General features: G+C 43.0%; 3 protein-coding genes across 6 annotated transcripts in view; 1 reads left to right on the forward strand and 2 right to left on the reverse strand.

Moving 5' to 3' along the window:
• The first annotated feature begins 40 nt into the window (after positions 1-40).
• On the forward strand, positions 41-3,592 carry c5ar1 (complement C5a receptor 1). The gene is made up of 2 exons (XM_071472063.1): positions 41-748; positions 1,046-3,592. The coding sequence occupies exon 2, from the start codon at positions 1,058-1,060 to the stop codon at positions 2,096-2,098; it is 1,041 nt and encodes a 346-aa protein (XP_071328164.1). The 5' UTR covers positions 41-748; positions 1,046-1,057; the 3' UTR covers positions 2,099-3,592.
• LOC139614626 (dapper homolog 3) lies at positions 3,593-15,385 on the reverse strand. The gene is made up of 4 exons (XM_071472062.1): positions 13,862-15,385; positions 7,643-7,775; positions 7,221-7,331; positions 3,593-6,456 (listed from the first exon to the last, which is right to left on the reverse strand). The coding sequence occupies exons 1-4, from the start codon at positions 14,090-14,092 to the stop codon at positions 4,946-4,948; spliced, it is 1,986 nt and encodes a 661-aa protein (XP_071328163.1). The 5' UTR covers positions 14,093-15,385; the 3' UTR covers positions 3,593-4,945.
• Positions 15,386-15,667: 282 nt separating this feature from the next.
• gramd1bb (GRAM domain containing 1Bb) overlaps positions 15,668-20,580 on the reverse strand; it is a 100,204-nt gene continuing 95,291 nt past the window's right edge. For all 4 annotated transcript variants that reach the window (XM_071472058.1, XM_071472061.1, XM_071472060.1 and 1 more), the window contains one exon: positions 15,668-20,192. In XM_071472058.1, coding sequence (XP_071328159.1) covers positions 20,103-20,192 — 90 coding nt within the window. In that variant the 3' untranslated portion in view covers positions 15,668-20,102. The remainder of the gene's footprint in view (positions 20,193-20,580) is intronic.

Raw genomic sequence — 20,580 nt, forward strand, 5'->3', positions numbered from 1 at the left:
ACTGTGGAAACTATACTGAAAACCATCTACAAACTCTGACAGACTGACTCTTTTTTGCTTTTGTTTCATGCAATTTTTTACGAGGCACTTTTTTGGGCTTTAGTATAGGCTACCTTGATCTTAAGTAATACGCAACACATTTTTTGCAACATCATGTTCAAGATAAGATTAATTTTATGCAGGCAAACTGAAGTGTCACTGCAGCAGATTTACAAGGACTCTATGTACATGTACATGTAAATGAAATATGAAAAAAAGTAAAATCAAACCCAAAAATATCACAAATAAAGGGAGATGACAAATAAGTTCCATAATAAATGAAGCGTAAAACTTTACAATTCAAAGTAAACAAACCGAAACTGAGAAGTAGATAAAGTATATAGTAAAGGGAGGGTCTCTTATCATTAAAACAGATAAACGAAAAATCTTCATTCAATGTTTAAAGCGAACAGCAACAGGGTTTATTGTCTGAAACCACATGTCATATATAGTCAAAATTTGATCTTTACTGTTCTTTATATTAAATATCCACAGGTCTGTATTTCAGAGGAGGTATGTACAGTTTTGGCATTGTGTTCATAAAGATTTTTACTTTATCTGGAAGACTTGTAGTCTAGATAGAAATCTTGTGAAAGTGTCTTGGGTGTGTGCACGAGGGACAGGGGTGTATAAAACGCACTTAAAAGCAGAAGAGCTCCTCAGCTTCCAAGAAGCAGCGTGACTACAACATCAACAGGCTCCAGAAACTGTAAGTAGAAATATTACCAAAATGTCATTTCTATTTTTGAAACTAGATATTACATGTTTTTAAAAAGATCATCCAACTTTAACCTGTTTTTTCGGTTAACTTTTACAATTAAAAAAAACAACAACACTGTGTGTGTGTGTAAAACATAGCTATTATTTATATGTTTTACAAGATGTCTCAGATCAGATGAACCTATAATGTTGTTCAGCTACTCATAATGTTTATTCAAGCATGACACAAAATACCCAATTAGTGACTATAATTTTTTTTTCTTTCTTGCATCTTTTTCACCCACAGCTTTGACCAACCATGAACATCACTGAGGACTACTGGTCTGGGATTGACGGTGATTACATCCTGCCTGAGATTCTGCCTGACAGTTTGACTCCTGAGATTCAACCGATCCAGATCGTGGCTCTGGTCTTCTATGGCCTTGTGGTCCTGCTTGGTGTCCCTGGAAATGCCCTGGTGGTGTGGGTGACAGGGTTCTGCATGCCCCAGTCTGTCACTTCCCTCTGGTTCCTCAACCTCGCCCTGGCTGATCTTCTCTGCTGCCTCTCAATCCCCCTGCTCATGGTTCCTTTAGCCCACGACGATCACTGGCACTTCGGCCCGCTGGCCTGCACGCTGATAAAGGGCGTGTTTTACCTGGTGATGTACTGCAGTGTCCTGCAGCTGGTATTGATCAGCCTGGATCGCTGGATGCTGGTCAGCAGACCGGTCTGGTGCCAGAACAACAGGCGACCAAAGCAGGCTGCCTTTGGGTGTGTCGCTGTCTGGTGCCTGGCCCTGATCGGCAGCATCCCACAGTTTGTCTACACCAAGGAGATCGAAGCGGGTGAGAACAAGCGGGAGTGCCTGACGGTGAACTCTCCGCTCAGTGCGGCGATGGTCACTTCCTTCCGCTTCGTCCTGGGATTCTTCCTCCCTTTCCTGGTCATCGTCATCTGTCACTGGGTGGTGTACAGGAAAGCCGAGCACGGCCTGACCCGTGGTCGGACCCGGTCCAAGAGGACAGTGCGGGTCATCTCCGCCGTGGTGCTCAGCTTCTTCCTCTGCTGGCTCCCCCTGCACATGATAGATTTCCTCTTTTTGGTTATCCGTCGAAATTCCGCTCACAGCCCAAATATTTACTTGGCACACGTTTTAGCCCTCTGCCTGGCGTATTTCAACAGCTGCCTCAACCCACTGCTGTATGTGTGCCTGGGCCGAGGCTTCAAAGACAGCGTGAACCGCTCCCTGCGCAACATGCTCAACTTCATCAGCGAGGACCCGACGACCAGGGTGAGCATCACCACCACCACCGACACCAGGAGCTCGAGCACCGGCAAGGAAATGACCAAAATCTGATCGTGTGCTGGCTTTCACTTTAACATCATCACGTTAATAATGGTCGAGGTTTGAATTGCTCAACGGGATTTAACCTTCTGCACCGAGATTGGTTTCATCATAGTGACCTTGTGACATAAACTGTGAATAAGCCTGTTTTAAGATGCTTCCAAATCTGTTTAAGTTGGACTTATGTTTAAAATGAGGTAAAAGTAGTCTTGTGAGTTTTAAAGATGTAAAATCAGCATAGCTCCCTCAAGTAACTCCAGAAAACAAGTTTTCTAAACTTAATCACACTCACACACAGTTATTATTGTCAGGTTTGCTTTCTTTTTACGTGTTCTCAGCCTGAAGAGTTAGTTCATCATGTTACCAGAGCTGATACACAGGCAACATGTGAGACTGCTCCTAGTGAGTCCGTTCAAATCGAAGTGTACTGGGCTAGGGACTGAATTAAATACCAACCTTCACCATTATTTTTTATTATCATCCAAACATGTACATTACAGACACAGCAAGTTTCTATCATGTATGTTCTCTTCAAAATACAAAAAGAGGGGTCTCAGGAGTGACCTCACTCTCTAGCAGTGCATGCTGGGAGGTTTGCTAATATGCTCACAAGGTTTCTTCAGAAATGCACTTTGATATGTTGAGTGAACTCTCAGCAGTTCATTTATTCAGCTCGCCATTTCAAGTTAAAAGTCAGACAAACACATTCTGAGCTGTTCTGAAAATAAAAACTAGAAATTTTAAGTTGAACTAACTTGAAATAAATAGAACTTGTATATTTAGGTTAAGTTAATCAAAACGGATGAGTTGATTACACTAAATTCCTGTGTGATGTTTTACATTGTATACTGGTAAACAAAGTCGGAGTTTTGACACTGAAAGTGGACTTGCAGGGGACTTTTGCTTAGGTGACATGCAAAGATGTTAATAGCACTGTTGTGTGCATTGCACAGGAAATATTGGCCAATCTGCGAAGTGTGTCTTAACACTTCTGTTTTTTGCCCTCATCCCTCGATGATCTCAGGTCAGAGCTCAGCTTTGTGTGTGTTGCAATTCAAGTTTGTGGTCAGGAATTAGACACTGAAATTAAATGAATATTATTATAAATAACACACATGCACACACAAATTTAAATACAAGCTTGTGTAACCGCAACTTTACCATGGTGATAACTTATCTAGCAGCTCATTCATTGGCCACAAGAGGGAGGTAACACTTTGATGTCTAAATGTGCAAAAGATGGTGGCCGTCTTGACTAAAAGGGGACAGCAGAGACAGACTAAAGAAGAGAGTGAACGGGTAAAATGAGCGTTGGACTGTTTGTTAAATAAATGCACTTCAGACAAGTGCACTGCTTTGCATATCTCCAGAAGTGTATGAAATGTAAACTCACCATTTTTTCCACCATGCCTATTTTCATTTATGATCTTTAAGAATGATCCTATTGTACCAGCACCATAAATGTAAGAATAAACAAAATAAAATAAATGTGTTAATCTACCAAAATTAAGAGCAAAATTGGCTTTATTTAAAAACTACATTCATTCCAAACAAGGCCACGTGATGGTATATACAAAAACATACATATTTACAAGAGCGTGTCAGTCTGTGTACCTGTGTCAATGAATTTGTGCACTTAAACATACTGTATATGCATGCATGTATATTGGTCCCTTACTATGGCCTCACCGGTCTGACTATTTACTCTCAGTGACTCCAAAAGCAGCTGGCTGGAGAAGAGGCAGAGGACAGTTCACAATGAACTATGATGAAGGGATATAAACTTGTCCCTGGCCATGAATTCTGAGATGTTAGGAAAACCATATGTAGACATATATTTGTACCATTAAACATTTCTTCACTCCTTCACAAATGAGAGATTTTTCTCTAGGATGCTGGCTGAGTGCAGGACAAACCCCTGCTGTAAAGCTTTGAGTCTTACCACGTTAGTCATGCTTTATTTTCTGGATCTTTAATTTCCAAGTAATATCCTAATAATTTTTAAATAATTTCCAAGAAGTTTCCTGGAAAGAGCGATATAATTTGGTACTGATCTGAGGGAAAATAGAGACAGTGTTCAAATGATACACTTCCAGTTAAATAATTGGTAGTATAACCTGGCAAGACTTTTAGTTTCCAATAATATTCTATTAACTATTCAGTAAATATTTTCTTGAGGTTAAATGGAGCTATTCTTTCGGGGATATTCCCTATGATTAGTAGCAAATTACATAGTACTTTCTAAGAAACCTTTTAGGACATTATTATGAAAATTTGGACCTTTCAGTTAGAGAAAATTTACCCAAATGTCTTGTCTGTGCCATGAAACACTTTTATTTAATTTTTAGAGTTTTGGTAGCAAGACTTGAAGGTTTTGAAGATGTATTAGTCAGACTGTCATAATATCAGCTGTGTAGATGTGTGTTTGGCCAACTCTACACTGTGGGAATTAATCAAGCATACACCACTGATTAATTAAGTATAAGGCCAACAGACATAAGTCAATATATTCAGTCACGTAGCTTCACTGTGGTCCATGTCAACACGGTGTAACTTGGCATCACTTCAGTTATCATCAATTAGAGCAGGATAATGCTCATTAGCCTATAGTCTGATGGTTGTCAGACTTCAACCAGATCCTACAGACAGAAGATCTCTGGCAGATATTTAATCATGCCCATTAATGTAAGCATCTCTCACTAAAAACATACTGTAATTAGAGGTAGGTAGAGTATAAAAACTGGATTGGTTAGTTAACATATGATTGTGGCCAAAAGTAGCAGCCACAATGTTGCTCTGACAATGGCTTTACAACACAGTAGTAAAGGTTATGGGTTTGAAACAGGTTTGATCGCGTCCTCATACAGTAGTCATGACTTTGAGGGACCCTGAGCGGAATCTGAGGATCTTCTTCTTGAGGGCATGAGAGGCTTTGATCTTAACAAAGGCTTTTGGTTGAGATTGGGCGGTGGCAGTAGCCTGTGGTGAAGGTGAGGATGAGGAGGAGGTAGAAGCAAGGCGTGGCGGCAGCTGCTGGGGCCACACCAGCCCCCCACTCTCATCTGAGTCACTGGACAGTGAGCTGGAAGCTGGAGAATACACCTCACTCATGCTGGACTCGGACTCGGCGGGGGCAGCACCAGCGTAGCCTTCCTCTCCCCGACAGAGAGGCGCTCTCCCCTGAAAGTCTGGCTGCCAGCGTTCAGAGTGCTGCTGCTGGTGGTAGTTCTGGGGTTGGGAATGGGGACATGAGTAACCGTGGCGAGCTCTTCGAGGTGGTCGTCTATGTGCCTGCCCTGCACAGGTCTCCCCCTCGTCCTGGCTGAGCTCCAGGTTGGAGCACCAGCGTTGGCTCCCGCTGTGGTTGTTGTTACCCACCTGTGGTCCAGTGACCTGGGACTGGCTCTGAGCAAGATCCACTCTACCTTGGTGTCTCTCAGTGGTGCTGTACCTGCGCTCAGGCAGCCCTCGCTGGCCCAGGAGGCTGTTTTCTGACTGGGATCGATTGGTTTTACTGCTTGATTTCTTGGATCTCTGCCGCTCGTTGTGGCTCTTCTTAGAAGCTCCAGATTTGGAGTTAGGGTGGTCAGGAGAGGCGACAGCTTGGTTAGGTTTAGGCTGCTCTGGGTTGTAGTGTCTGGGGGAGCGCACAGGGGCATGGCAAGCTTGTCCGGGGATATATTGAGCACTTACCAAATTGTGCTTCTGATGAATAGGGGGTTGTGGATGTAGATAATGCTGGGGGGATGCGGGTTCACAACAAAGGTCAAACGTCCCAACACCACAGTTGGGGTCCAAGGAGGGCAGAGGTGATGGTAGCCTCTCAGCCAGAGAGTGTGGCCTGGACTGGGGGTAGGGCAAAGCCAGATAACAGTCTTCCTCCAAAGAAGGGGCCTCTCCTCCATAGGCCTCCCCCTCTAGCTGGTCACACCCCAAGCTTTGGCGCTTAGGGTTTGCCAAAAGGTCAATATGGGGCTGGAGATGGGGGTCAGGAAGGCGTTGCTCTGTCGTAAGAGAAGGAGTTCTCCTGTGTAGGGAGCTGTGTCCAGAGGCACTGCAGTATGTAGGGTCAGGGCTCAGGGTGGTGCGAGGCTGACACGGTCGTGCTGAGAGGGTGTGACGCTGGATGAGACTCAGGATGTAATTCTCCACCCTCAAAGCCTGCTGGTAGTCCTCCTCAGTGATCTGGTCTTCTGCAGGGTGCTGCTGCCAGGCTTGGTTGGCTCCGCTGGGGTCCCACTGCCAGGGGTCCACTGCTGTGCCCTCCTCAGCGATGCCCTCCAGGGGTGGATAAGGGGCAGAGAAAGAGCGGGGAAGGGTGGTGCGCAGGACTGGCATATCCACCTCTGCATTCAACATGATGGGGTCTCCTAATCACACAAAACAGAACTGTTGTAGGCTGAGGCGCAGGAGCAAAGTTATACTAGTACTGCAACCAAAACAAATATAGAAATTAAACAAGCAATAAGGCATGATGTGGTGTCCTGACAAACCAAAAGCGTATTTTATCATCTTAAGTTTATTTTGGTTGGATCACTTTAAAGGTCAGTTCCTGGGACTCAATAATATATACAGCATAAACCCCCAACTGCACTCCAGAATACAAATTCAGTATGGTTTCTACAAGTGCGGTTAGGGTCTTAAATTCACTTCTAATCTATGCCTTGGTGCTGATTTTAAACATGTTTTCCTTCAATGGAGTATCAAAGCTTATAAAACAGTAAGTTTATGTAACTGTGGTGTTTGCAGCTTTTTCTTTCCATCCAATTGTCTCCATTTCCTGATTCTTTGGCTTAATTTGGCTAATAAATCCAAATTAAAATGAATTCCTTTAAAAAAGTGTGACATCAGAGCATGTTTTTAATGTCTTTAGGTCAGTTGCAGGATATTAGATGCCAGAGAATAACAATTTTTTTTTTTTTACTTTACAAAATGAAAAGAATAGATGCATACATGCTGCAATTAGATCAGATGGCTTTTAAAGCCAAATTGCTAAAATTATGCACTGAAATATGGACTGCTCAAATACCCATACAACAACAATGCTCTATGTGTCTGTTGCTATTTCTGTGAATGCATGTGTGTGCAAGTTCAAATGTACCTCAGTCTTTCCAGATCTGCTAATTTTTCTTACCCACAGACTTTGGCCTGTCGTTGGTGTGAGCCCAGGAGGAGACCGTCTCTGCAGGCTCAGTGGAACAAGACCTTCCTTTTGGCGACTGACCCTCGCTCGACTCATAGAAACCTAAGGAAAAGGGCAGTTAGAGGGAGAAGAGATGACTATCTCATTCATTATAGCTCCCCCATCATTCCAGTTGTCTAAAAATATGCTGCTTGATGCAGGCAGCGTCTCCCTGCATTTTCACAGAGAGACCACAAAAACAAAATTATAAGCAACTGGAGCATGAACAACAATAACAGTAGAAATAAACTCTTTGCAGGCATACAGTATTTCACAATGCAAAGAGAAAACATAAGTTTTGCATGGAGCACCAATTTCATTCAAAAACTATGCTCTCTGGCTTTGAAAGTGAAGGTTTAAAATTGTGGTAGTACCAGAACTCGGCCGACTGTCGCCTGTGTCTCCTTGAGCTCCGTCATTACAGCCATCGTCTGTGTCGATCCTCAGCTCTCCCACCTGCTGTTCCAGCGCCTGCATCAGGCCCCATGGGGAACTCTGAAGAGCACTCTGAAACACAAACACACACACGCGCACTCAGACTGTTTTCTTGCTGTCTGTATTTGATTGTGCTTTGTTGAAAAATTATTTTTTAAGTAGATGCTAAGAAGCAACAATCAGCGATTTCAACAACAAAGCAAACATTTTCAAACAGACCTTGCAGTCAAATTACTAGTTTGCCGAATTGCTAATGGCAGAGGCACAGCTGTGAATCCTTCCCTGCTTCTTTCTCCAGCTGCACACCAGCTCTCATTTTGTTTGACACTCATTATCATCTGCCACCTGTTGAAATAAACTCTGAAATTTGTAGTCTAATGTTCTGCGTCTGTGAATAGATGAATTTATCTCCAGACTACAACAGTGTATCCATTTATCCACATGTGATGCATGTGACACACTAAAGAATTACTCTTCTGTTAGCTGCATTATGTTGTCAACTAATGACTTAATCGTTATAATTTGAGAGAGTAACTGTCATTTCAGTTTGTGCAAGGATCTTTTTCTACCTTTGTCTCAGCCAGCGGGGATAAAAAAATGGCCCAAATGATTCAATGCCAAATGTCAAAACAGATAAAGTCACAACTCAGACTTTCAGCAGTTTCTAAAATAAGAATGTGGCCATCACAGGTCACCACTGTGCACAGCATCTATAGCTGTCAGTGGGCTCCCTCTTATGTAAGCAAGCTTACAGAGGAAGCAGTCAGTTGGAACATGAATAATTCAAGGATCTGTGAAAGGTAGAGGGGTGTTTTTTCATGGGCATGGACACACACACACAAACACACACATGCAGACAAATTCTTGCCATGTACGCAGACAAATACTTGCTTATACAGCTCAGATATACTCAGCAAAAAACCACAGATAACAGATGAACTCCATATACACGCTTGCTCTCAATCCTCTGCTGATTACATGAATTCCATATCTGCTAAACTTCTTCTGAGAATAACTGCATTATAGTCAAAATTGGTTCTCATAAAGGCAGAGGACCACACACACACACACACACACACACACACACACACACAAAGTAATGAGACAGTGTAATTGGACATATTAGTTCAGCCACTGAGACAATTTGCGCGGGTCTCATGTCAGCATCATCTGACTCTTGTACTAACATCAGCAGACACTTGCACGCAAGCTTGTCTGCATGGTTTAACACATACCCCCATCCCCAACCCACCCCATGCCCCCACCCCAACACACAAACACACACCTGCATACATACATGCACAGAAGCACTTCATTTTGTCATTTGTAGAAGTGATGGGCCTACTGCTGACACTCAAGACTCGTTAAGGGACTTCATTACCCGGAGACTGAGCATGTCCTCATAACAAGGTGGCACGTTTTACATTAGAAACCTTCTATGATGGAGCACCTGTCAGACAACTGCTACAGTCTCCTGCACTTCCTGAGAACTGTCTTTGTACATCTGTGTCTCTGTGCCAATAAAACACTGCCTATGGAAATGGTGGTGGGGGTATGCACAGTGGTATGCACGGAGTGTCTTTTCAGCCATGTCAGCAGCAGGGCTGAAGGGATGACTGCTGGTCGGTCTGTCGGTCGGTCCACCATTTCGGTCCAGACTGAAATATCTCAGCTACTATTTGATGGATTGCCATGAAATGCTTTACGGACATTCGTGGTGCCCAGAGGACAAAATCTACTGACTTTTGTTCTAGCGCCACCCTGAGGTTGATGGATTACCTTTGGTACAGGCTTTCAAATTCTCCTTAGGATGAACTAAAATAACTATAGAGAACCTCTCAACTTTTCCTCTGGCGCTGTCATCAGGTCAAGACAACACAACACTAAAGACATTCCCATCAGCCCCAGTTTGTGTTTGGTATTCATTAATAAATGTGGTAAACATGATAAACATCGGCATGTTAACATTGTTAGCATGCTGACATTTGACATTTAGCTCAAAACACCATTACAAACTTCCCACATTTAAATAGATTATGGCTGGGACTTTTCTGAAAGATCCAACATATCTGACTTTACATTAAATAATAGAGAAGTTGTTAACATGGGAGTCTTTCCCATCTTATTTGAAATGAATGCAACAAAAGTAAAGAGCCCCAGTAGCTTGGCTGTGGACTCACTGTCAGATTTTCCTGGACAAAATTCCATTACTCTGCTTCTACAGCTCAAGCTTAAAAAATGCAGATTTTGTCTCTCAAAAGTGTAATGTTACAGGAAAAAAAACCCCATAGAAAACAGGAAACTGGACTGAACGATCCCTTATTTTCTTGGTCATTTGCTCCAATCAGTGCTTGAGCTCCGACTCCTTTGTCCTGCAGATGAAAAGCCGTCATAATGCAAACACTGCTGACGGGCAATTGACCCAAGCTAACCTATGCTTCCCACACAACCTCTTCACCCCAAACACTGTCCTTCCTTTTGTCTCAACAAGGGTCCTTATTGTCTTACTATAAACAAAGCATTAGCATCACCACATCAAGATGGTTTTGTGTGGCAGAAACAAAGAGTAGGGAGCTTTGTTTCAGCTACTGGCGTGGGGTAAAGAAATGGCAAGGAGGAGAAGAAACGATTGGAAATCAATAAATCAATGATGCTGTTTCACTCAATTGATTGCTTGCCGCCTGTTTTTGGCCATGCCCACAAATGAACACACACATGAGCACACTGTGGAAGCCAAGGGGCTGCTTATTAAATTATAAAGCTGCAGAAAAGAAGCAAACCGTTGTGGATGAACAAATCAACACAACACAATAGCAGTGTGGCTTTGGTGACGGTGTGGCTCCATTATTAATAGTCTCACACTGGTTCCCTGACACTCTGCACACTGTATCATTACTGTTTTACTGCATCCTCTGCCTGAGGCTGATGGGGGATGGGGAACACAGAGGACACGGTGCAGCCACCCTCACCTAGCCATTAAGCTGTTAAACATGGGCTGTGCAACACATCGGGTCTTTCAGAGAAACAGACTGACCAGCAGGTGAATCCAGGACATTATGACTGATGCCTTATTGCTATCGCCTGTTACAGCCCCTGAGGAGTGGAGATGAAAAGTAGAAGACAAAAAAAATAAAATAAATTAGAGGGATGCCATAGAGACATTGCAATTCTGCCCTTCCGAGAGAGAGGAAAAAAAGATACAGACCATGGCTGCTGTAAAGAGAATTTTAAACCGGTGAGTGACCGGACGCCTTTTGAAACAATAAGGCCAGGATATAGAAATCTATGGAACAGGGCGCACAAGGCATGCAGCCACACTGCTCGACCCTCTATAATTAAAGCAATGTTGTGACTGGCTCCACACAGAGAAGGCTGTGGGAGGCCGGAAACACACTCACATGCACACACACGAACACACACAAGGCACCCTGCCCCCAGTTCCACTTCCTGATTGAACTACTGATCCCTTTTTTCTTCAAACACAAACACACACACACACACACACACACACACACACACATACACAAAATTTGTATTCTTTATATCAATAAGGTAAATAAAATCTTAATGTTAAAATTCTAATTTGACAGAGGATGGATTTGCACACACACAGGGGCACATGGTGTTTACAAAACTATAGTAAATGACATTCATCAGCCAGCTCCGACTCTGTGCTCAGTGTACTGAGGCTTGCAGGGCAGGGCAGCAGGGTGGGCTGGCTGTGAATGGAATCTCTAAAGAGAGACGTGCACAAGACTGTGCTCATGTGACTGACAGCTGCGGGACCAGCTCTGAGTCCATCTCATGGTTTTTCTGTTTGCAAATGTGTGTTGGACAACCTGGTTTCTCTTCTCTATGTGTATTAGCATATATATTTTCATAAGGTCATTTGCTCAGTTGCATATGTGCACAAAGAAGCCAAAGAATGCAAAGATGTTATTATTTTTTTTTATGTTTGTGCGGCAGAACAAAGCAGAGGAACCCATCCAGTGATCCACTTGAGTGATCAGTCACTGCTGTGTAGACTAACAGTGCTGCTCTCTCTCACTAATGATGTGCTGCTGTGTTAACACAAGGACAGACACAACCTGATCGATGATGAGTCACTGCCTCAGCAAAAGCACAGACCAAAGGACAGCCTAATGCACACACACACACACACACACACACACACTTTCAAACGCAGACTGCATCTGCATGTGCCTGCAAACACTTTATTTAAATCCACTAAGTTTATAATATTCAGAGTAATGTTCAAATTGCTCTTAATATGAAACAAATATAACTGCAGGGCACCTCACAGATGGATTTAAGGATGTCACAAACTCATACACAATTCATATATTCTCCTCTACTTTCTGCAAACACACACAGCAGGGCAGCTGAGAGGGAGGTCAGAGCTTCATGCTTTCCCAGCTGCTGTCTGGCGTCCCACAGCTGTCAACACCTTCAGCACCACACACTGTATCCAGGAGAGAAGGCCTCTGAGGCTGTCCGGGGCCACATTCATGTTCACGGCAGCTACACACACACCCCCCCCCCCCCCCCCCCACACACACACACACCCTGGCAGTCTCACGGGTCAGCTGTTTCTGTGTCAGGCCCTGAACTCCACCTTTTGGAGACTTTAACCTACATGGAGGATGAGATTGGGGGATTTGGCTCGGACGCAGATGGTGACCTGATATCATGAAGACTCAATTTGAGACTTCAATTAGAGTCCTGTCGGAGGAAAAAAAAATATTCTCCGTGGAATTCTCCGTGTAATTACACACACGCTTGGATAAGCGGAGCAGTTAATAAACATCGATCCGAAGGCGCCTCGCTGCAGAAAATGAAAAAGGGGAAATAACGCGTGTCGCTTCTTCGCTGGCCTTGGAAATTGCTGTTTCCCGTCAGGGTGAGGATGAGGAGCCAGGCTGAGAGCCGACAGCTTCACCAACACGGGGGGGGGGGGGGGGTATGAGTTTAAGACGTGGTGCGTGTGGCACATTGGAAACACTTGACCCATAGGTCGATATACAGCTTTCAAACTGGCTTTGCAAGAAGCCTCTTCTTTAATTTTCTGTCAGAACTCATGAAAGCAAAGATAAATCATGGTGCCCGTATCATGCCATACCCAAATGACGCCGGTGTACGAGGCCACCGATGCGCCTTGTCCTTTTGCAGGGGCCTCGATCGGCATCATTAGTATTCTGCTCCATATGCGCCTATTGTTAGGCCCCCGGCGGAGGAGAAGGGGGGGGGGGGGGGGGGGGGGGGGGGGGAGGAGGTGTGAAGAGGAGGCGGCTGATTTAATTTCTTTTTCACCCTCTTTAATAATGGCTTCCTCTTGTAGCAATGTTGAGACAACATGCGGGCTGTGCAAGAGCAGCAACAAAACTCCCAGACCGCAGAGTGAACCTTACACAGCATCACGAGAAACGCAACAAACACAGAGCGAACGCCAGCGTTGAGAGGGGGCTCAGTGGTGCGTAAAAGTTCCGCGGGGAGCGACGCCGTCACACCCAAACTTTGATTCGCCTCCATGAACCCACTTCTTTCAATTCTCCTGTTCGTGCCGGCGCCGCGGCGGCGCAGCCGAACGAAGCCTGTTCGCCGCAACTTCGGCTGAGCTCCACACAAGGAAAGCCAAAATAATAGTGGCGTAAAAATGTTAGCTGCAATAGCAACACACAAGCCGAAGGAATAATTCATCCCTTTATGATCTGTAGAGAGCCACAAATAAGAGCTTGTTAAGTAGTAAAACCCACAAAAGTCCGTGATGAGGGAACAATGGGCCATTAAGTAGTGGGTCTGTGGCACAAACGGCGGGTGCTCCACCCCCTGATTTCGTTACCCACAGGCATAAATCTCCGCCTGAAGCACAGAGACGCCTTACTGCCTTTCAAACAGAGAGCCTATTAATCAAGTTGAGTAACTTTTTTGCAGATAGAGGTCACCTCCACACAAAAGGCGCAGCCCAAGCCAAGAGTCCATGCAGCGGTCAAGCGGATTACAATGAGGATACGCTGTAAAGGCTTTTATATTCAAAACTCTGTACATGCAAGGGGTAAAGTGGGGTTCAGCACAGGGTGGGGTGATATGGTGTGGGCCAACATGGAAGGGCTGCCGGAATCCAAACATGCAGTAAAAGGCACTCTGTATAAACTTCTTACCAGCTGGCGCCTCAGTGTCAAGTTCTCCTGCCCCCAGCTGCTGAAGCACGCCAGCTCTCCCCCGGAGCTGTCCTGGGGCAGAGGGTCTCCCAGTGCCAACGCTCCCAGCACAAGACACTCCTGCCTCTGTTTGCGGAGCTCCAGCTCACACAGGCCGGCCAGACTCGCCTCCAGGCGCTCCTTGGTCCGACTGCGCTCCACAGTCACCGGGAAGGAGAAGGCACGGTGCATGACCCCGCAAATCCCAGGACTGGGCCTATCTGCACAGTGAAAGCTAATTATTTCCCTTATTTCGAATTTCGTGTTCTCCAGTTGGCCCAGATTTACGAGGGCATTCGTGGGCTATAAGGGGCCATCCTGCATCCCATTCCTTGTGGTAGTATGGTTGCCTTGGAGCAGCATGGTTTCCCAGACCCTCTATGCGCTATACATTTTCTGTTTCGCAGCTGTCAAACGCAGCAGCAGAGCTCCGCCCTCTGCGACCAGCCACGGCGAGAAAGTGGGGAGTCACCCGCCCCTTTGCAAATTCAATCTCAGCCTTCATTGGGTGTGAGGGGCTGCCACGGTGCTGCGCGTAACGTTGTCCCATCCCCCTTGATTCATTACAGCGACGCGTCGACCTCACCCATCCTCTCATCTCGGCCTGCGGCTAATGGACTACTTCAGGGGACGGTTATTTCTGGGGATACAGCAAAAGGCTGGGATTTTATTACCCTGAAACGATTTAAAGCCGCCGTGCAGGAGCAGAGCAAGGAATGCAGCAATAACCAGACTGAAACACTGGTGAAGAAAGCTGTGAAATGGATCCAGCAGTTACAGTAGGCAGGGTGTGATAACCCAAGGCCACTGTGCATATAGTCCAAAATATTCAGGACAGAGATTTGTCCTCATTTATATAGAGATATAGATTTGTATATGATATCTGTGTCTTGTTCATAGCAAATTACAGGTACACGAATATTTAAGCAGGAACCAAGGTTTTAACCATCTCCAATTCCCTGGGGACATACAGGGGAAAACTACCATCATATCTGAGATTTCACCCTCACATCTTGAGTGCCTCAAACAACATCCCCTCAAAATGAATGAGCAAAGCAGCAAAGGATCAGCAGCAGTGGGCATCTGGGCATCTTCTCCCAGTCACTTGTTCGCCATGATTTGTATTTAGATTCATTATGAATTAACATAACTTATATTGCAGAACAAGGATCAAAGGAGCAGAACCCAATTTAGAAACACAGCATAGGCTAAATTAAGTGTCGTGAATTAAGCTTCATGAAAAAAATGGTGACTATTCTTTCCTTGTCCATTTTCCCCTCAGTAAGTATAGCTTTGATCATAGCTTTGATCTGGATTCATCTGGTTAATTTATATAATATAGAGATAGTGGCAACTAATGTGCAAAGTACGCAACAGAGGTTTCAGTGAGGGCCATAGGAATCCTATGCTCTGAACAAACTGTATTAGGTTATGAGAAGCTTGTACTAAAAGTACAGCTCCTACAATAACAATGCTTTCAATATGTAACATTAATATTTTATCATCTTTTGATTTTATTTTATTTTTTAAAGTGCAGTTACAGATTAATATTTCATCGCAGGTCCTCATGCAAGCTTCCTCTGTACTACTCCACTGTAAAGTCTCTCGAGGTCACACACTCTGGGTCTTTAAGGACAACAACTCAACTTCCTGTTAGGAAAGTGTAAGAGGACCCTTTCTGTGATTCTACTACAAAAAAACTAAAAAGTCTCCAAAACTGCATTAGTGTAATAACCATTAGCTATCCACTGTAAGAACAGCAACACCTTTTTTGTTCAATATTTTTTTATTCATACTTCCAGTCTCTACTTCACATGAACCAGAAAGCCACTTTTATCTTCATTCTCTATGAGGCAAAGTCATCGGCAAGTCAAAACCTACGCGCAGCGCAGGTTGGATTCTTTTGTCAGTGTGTGTGTGTGTGCGCACACTGCAGATATACACAACATATACTTACAGTATATTTATCTCATGTATAAAGTTCACTAAAAGTCTCGCTAGAGATCAAAACATTTTCTAAAAAAAACAAAACAAAAAAACAAAAAAACAGGAAAAAAAACAAACAAACATACAGTACAATTCTTTTTGAACAGAACTACACCAGTACATATTTTTTTATTATCAAGACACACTCGAAGAAGAGCATTTGCTATGAGTTTGATCAGTGGTCGTTTTCAGGAGGTCGTATGTGATTCCTACTGTGTGTTAACCAAGGCTGTTAGTCAGTACGGTGTTGTGTGAGTGGCACTATTGTCTCGCCGGCTCTGTGATAGCAAGGCAAATGCCAATTTATACAGTCAACGAAGCGCACAATTCATTAGTTGTCAGTGACAAAACGGTGGCATCCAGAACTCTTGGGTCACCTTGGTTCCACAGCTGTGCAGCAATAGCAATCATACAATCATTCTTGCAACACAGCTAACTGCACATGGGAAAAGAAAGAATCAAAACTTGATTTGTTTAAGTCATTTGTTGGGAACAATGAGAAACTTGAGTTTTGAAGGGAATGATGAAGGTTAAAAAAAACAAAACAAAACAAACAAAAAAAAAAACTTTAAATAGTGGAGATATTGGTAAAATTAAATTCAGGTGTGCTGTGAGAGTTTATTGGAGGCTAGAGTGCATTTGTAATTTGGACTGAGGAGGATGTGCATTTACAACAGTTCGGTATTAAAATGTTTCTGTCACTATGAACTGTTTTACTCAACCTTGACAGTAAAATAAAATACAGTTGCCCCAAGATTAAAATCAGGTATCAAATGTATCAAACCAAAGCTGGGAAGTTAAACTAAGCATTTACAATGGCTCCCTCAACACGGACAAGAATGTTTGAATTTTTTTAGATGCAAAAAAAAAAAAAAAAGAAGAAAAAAAGTAATTCAAGCATCTGAAAAAGAAAAAAAAAATCAATTTCATCATACACTTTAAAAAACAAACTCTTTAAAGCATTTCAATCACATTTTCATATATATATTTCATATGTGTGACATTTCTGTACCATCATATGCATGAAGAATAACTTCACTATAATCTTTCAGTGTCATCAGGATTGTGAAAGTGATTTCTATAAAACAGAAAACATTTCCAACCATTCACATTCAGGTCTTAAGGTTTCCACGTGTCATCATTACTTTCCCTTATTCAAATGGAATACGCAAACAGCAGGGGTCCAAATCCTGAAGCTTTTCTGCTGTGTTCAGTGAGTCAGTCAGTAACACGCCACACAGGCACACAGTAAAGATGCTTTTTCCCTCATACAAGTCACTCATCACCTTGCCCTGAAATAGAAAAGAGGTGTGGCAGACTTCAGTTTGGAGTTCCCTTTGATAGGGATGTGTTTTGGAGGATTCACATGTAATCACCTCAATAATATTCGATTTAGGCAAAAACAACTCTAATTTTGAGCAGTAACACACCAGCAGGGTTGAAATCCAGCCATTTCTAATGAATTTGGAAGCTGTAAATCACCAGCGTGATTAACTGAAACACACCAGTGAAACTATTTCTTCAGTCCTGCTTTCATATCCAAACTAAACCACTGCCATTTCTCTCCATCATTCTTTACCTGAAAGGCCTTAAAGTGCTTCACTTTCTCTTCTTCTTTTTTTTTTTTTTTTTTTTTTTTTTTTTTTTTTACACAAGGAAGTTAGTTTGGAAGTGCTTTCATAGCTGGAGTCTGTAAGCTCTAAGGGGTCTCCGTTGACAAACTGTCGACAGAAGAGATGCTCTTTACCGCACCTTATCCAGTATATATATAATAAGCTACATGACATACATGATAAATACTTCATTTAAAACAACGTGATAATTCGTGAAGGTACATTTCTACTTCTTTCTTTTGGTTCAATTTAGTTGCGTAAAGTTAATTCTCATGCTTTCATTGCATCCAAGACAGACACTTGAAATGGGGAAAGGAGAGTATAATTTGGGTTGAATAAGGTGATTTAAAAACACTAGTTTGATATTTTGGGACATATTCTCATCCAATGACTTGCTGAGGGTCTTGATCCTCTCTCATATCTGTACGCCACATATCAAGAGTGAGCCAGGAGCCAGCAAACTTAGTTTAGCACATACAAACAGCTTACCTGGTTAGCATACAGACCAAGCTGCTATGCTAACAATTTCCCCCAGTTTCTTGTTTTCATGCTAAGTTAATGAGCTAATAACCAGCAGAGCCAGGTGATGGTTAGCTTAAACACGTTAATGGAAACGGTAGGAAACAACTCCCTATGCTAGCTAACAGGCTGCTGGCTGTAGCTTCATATGGAGCGTATAGACATGAGGGCGGTGTTGATCTTTACATTGAACTCTAGGGAAGAAATGAGCGTATCTCTCAAAATGTCAAACTATTTCTTTTAGCAAAGAGTTGTCAAAGCCACGAATGTGGTGACATGGACAAAGAGCTGCTCACAGAGGGCAGATGAAGGGTCCATCTCCAAAATGTTATATATCCATTTACAAGAGAAAAATCATAAAGTTCAAGTTCATTCAATCTTTAAAATTTGGATGATCAAATCTGTCTTCTTCCTTTTGTCAACCACTGATTTAAGATACTTAGTATGCATCAAAAAGTGACATTAAGTGATAAGCAATCAATCACTTCGTACATGAAGGTGTAAATTGTTTTTTCAAATCTTCAAATCTTGGATACTTCATTTTGGAACAAAACTCTTCGGTTGTAAACTGTACCCTGGTGGGGCGAATGCAAGGCAGCATCCAAACGCATTAGCATTAAAAAAAAGGCAGTCTGGCTGCAGGAGCCAGAAAAGAAAAAAAATTAAGAAACATACAAGTGTGGTATGGTAAAAATGTCACACTTCACAGCACACACTTGTGTGCACACACATGCATGCACGCACTCTCTCTCTCTCTCACACACACACAGTCACACGCAGTCATACACGTGCGCGAATATAATCGCGCGAATGCAGAATCATACTTGCACACTGGACATGTCACAGACATATCTGGCATGCATTTTTAGAAGAAAACACTTTTTGTTAGAAATTCTTTAACTGGTCTAGAGCTCTGATAATTTCTTTATGTACATAAATTAACAATAAATATAGGTAATGTTTATATATTTTGAAATATATATATTAAATAATGAAATATTTTTATATATTTCAAATATATTCATAGAGTTTTTTCTAATTTGAAACATTTTTGAAGAGATATAGTCACAGTTTAGTAATAAAACAAGTAAGAACACAGATCTCCCTACAGGACTGGCTGCAGCATCCCTTTTTCAAAGAAGAATAAGTTGTGATCAAAGTCTGGCCTTTTTGTCCAGGCTAATACATTCGGCTTCTTTACAAGGATGAGGAATCATGCAGTGTAAGGTAGCTAACACAGTGGCTGGGGCAACTGATTGTGTGAACTGTGGGTGAGGTTAAAAATACTGGTTTAGGTCCTCTTAATCTTTAGGTTCTACTTTTAAATATTTCAACACAATGGTCTGACAGGGAACCAGCCCTGACAGAGGCCAGGGTCAAACAAGACAAGGAGCTTCCAGCTGTAACACTTCTTTTCCTTTTTGGTTGTGGGATGATACTGCACTCTGATTACCTGGAGGTTTGTTAAAGGGACGCTGCAGCGAGGACCTCTAGGGGACGATTGGTTTGGAACAGTCGAGAGAGTGTAGAAAGCCATTAAGACTCGAAAGGACCCCCCTTTCCTTTGACTAAATCTCTCATCATCTTCTTCTGTTCTTCTTTTTTTTTTTGACACACATAGACTGGAACTGGACCACATTAACACTGACTGAGGGGAGCTAGGTTGTCTAAATGCATGCAGTAGTTTTCCTTCGTTCTCTCTGCCACTCTCCTGGTCGACATGGCTTACAGAAGGATGCAGTTGCAATTAAAGAGAGTTGAAGAAAACTGTTATCCCACAAGTGTAGAGAAGGTGCTAGTCTTGCACCGTCCCTCAGTGCCTCAGTGATGTTGGGGACACCTCAGTTCCTGTGTGTGAAAGGGGCACTTTCTGTCCATGACTTCCTCCTCCAGGGTTGGTTGTTTTTACCCTCTGTGTGCTGGTTACCTTCTGTTCCTCTTTGTCTGTGTTGGACCAGCTCACCGTTGGTCCCGCTTCTCCCTCTGTCCTCTCTCTCCTTATCTTGCTGCTGCCTGCATACTGGTTCACAAACAAAACAGGTCCTATATTGCACAGCACGCCCTCATGGCCTTGTGGTGGTGTGTCAGTGATAGCGACTTCTCTTCTCCTCCGCCTCAGAGCTGTAGTCGCTTAAACCAATGCCTCGCTGGAGGTTCAATAAAGAGTCTTTCATCTAAAGAGGAGAAACAAGAGGAAAAAACAATATGTTAGCTTTTTTTTTTATAAAAGACAGAAAAATGACACTGACCTACACTAACTTACACTGACCTACTTGACAGTTATTCAGTGGCTTACCTAAAATGTATGTATTCCGGTATTATCATTAACCATCTTTAAAAATTGAGCTATGAAGGATTCCTGAAATCTGGCTCAGTAAGTGGATCAATGTTCTCTCAAGCCCAGCTCTGAGTGACTGGACTTGGATTGTACTACACAAAGACTTTGATAAACACATTTTTTAACACTTCCTTATAACAAGGGACATTGTAAATACATGGTCAGATATAAAAAATTACCCCCACATTTATGGCACTTTGGCATTTTGTTGGCTGGCATGAATT

This window comes from Trachinotus anak, unplaced genomic scaffold, assembly GCF_046630095.1.
Source record: "Trachinotus anak isolate AG129_WGS33_773 ecotype Australia unplaced genomic scaffold, CSIRO_AGI_Tana_v1 ptg000034l, whole genome shotgun sequence".
NCBI lineage: Eukaryota > Metazoa > Chordata > Actinopteri > Carangiformes > Carangidae > Trachinotus > Trachinotus anak.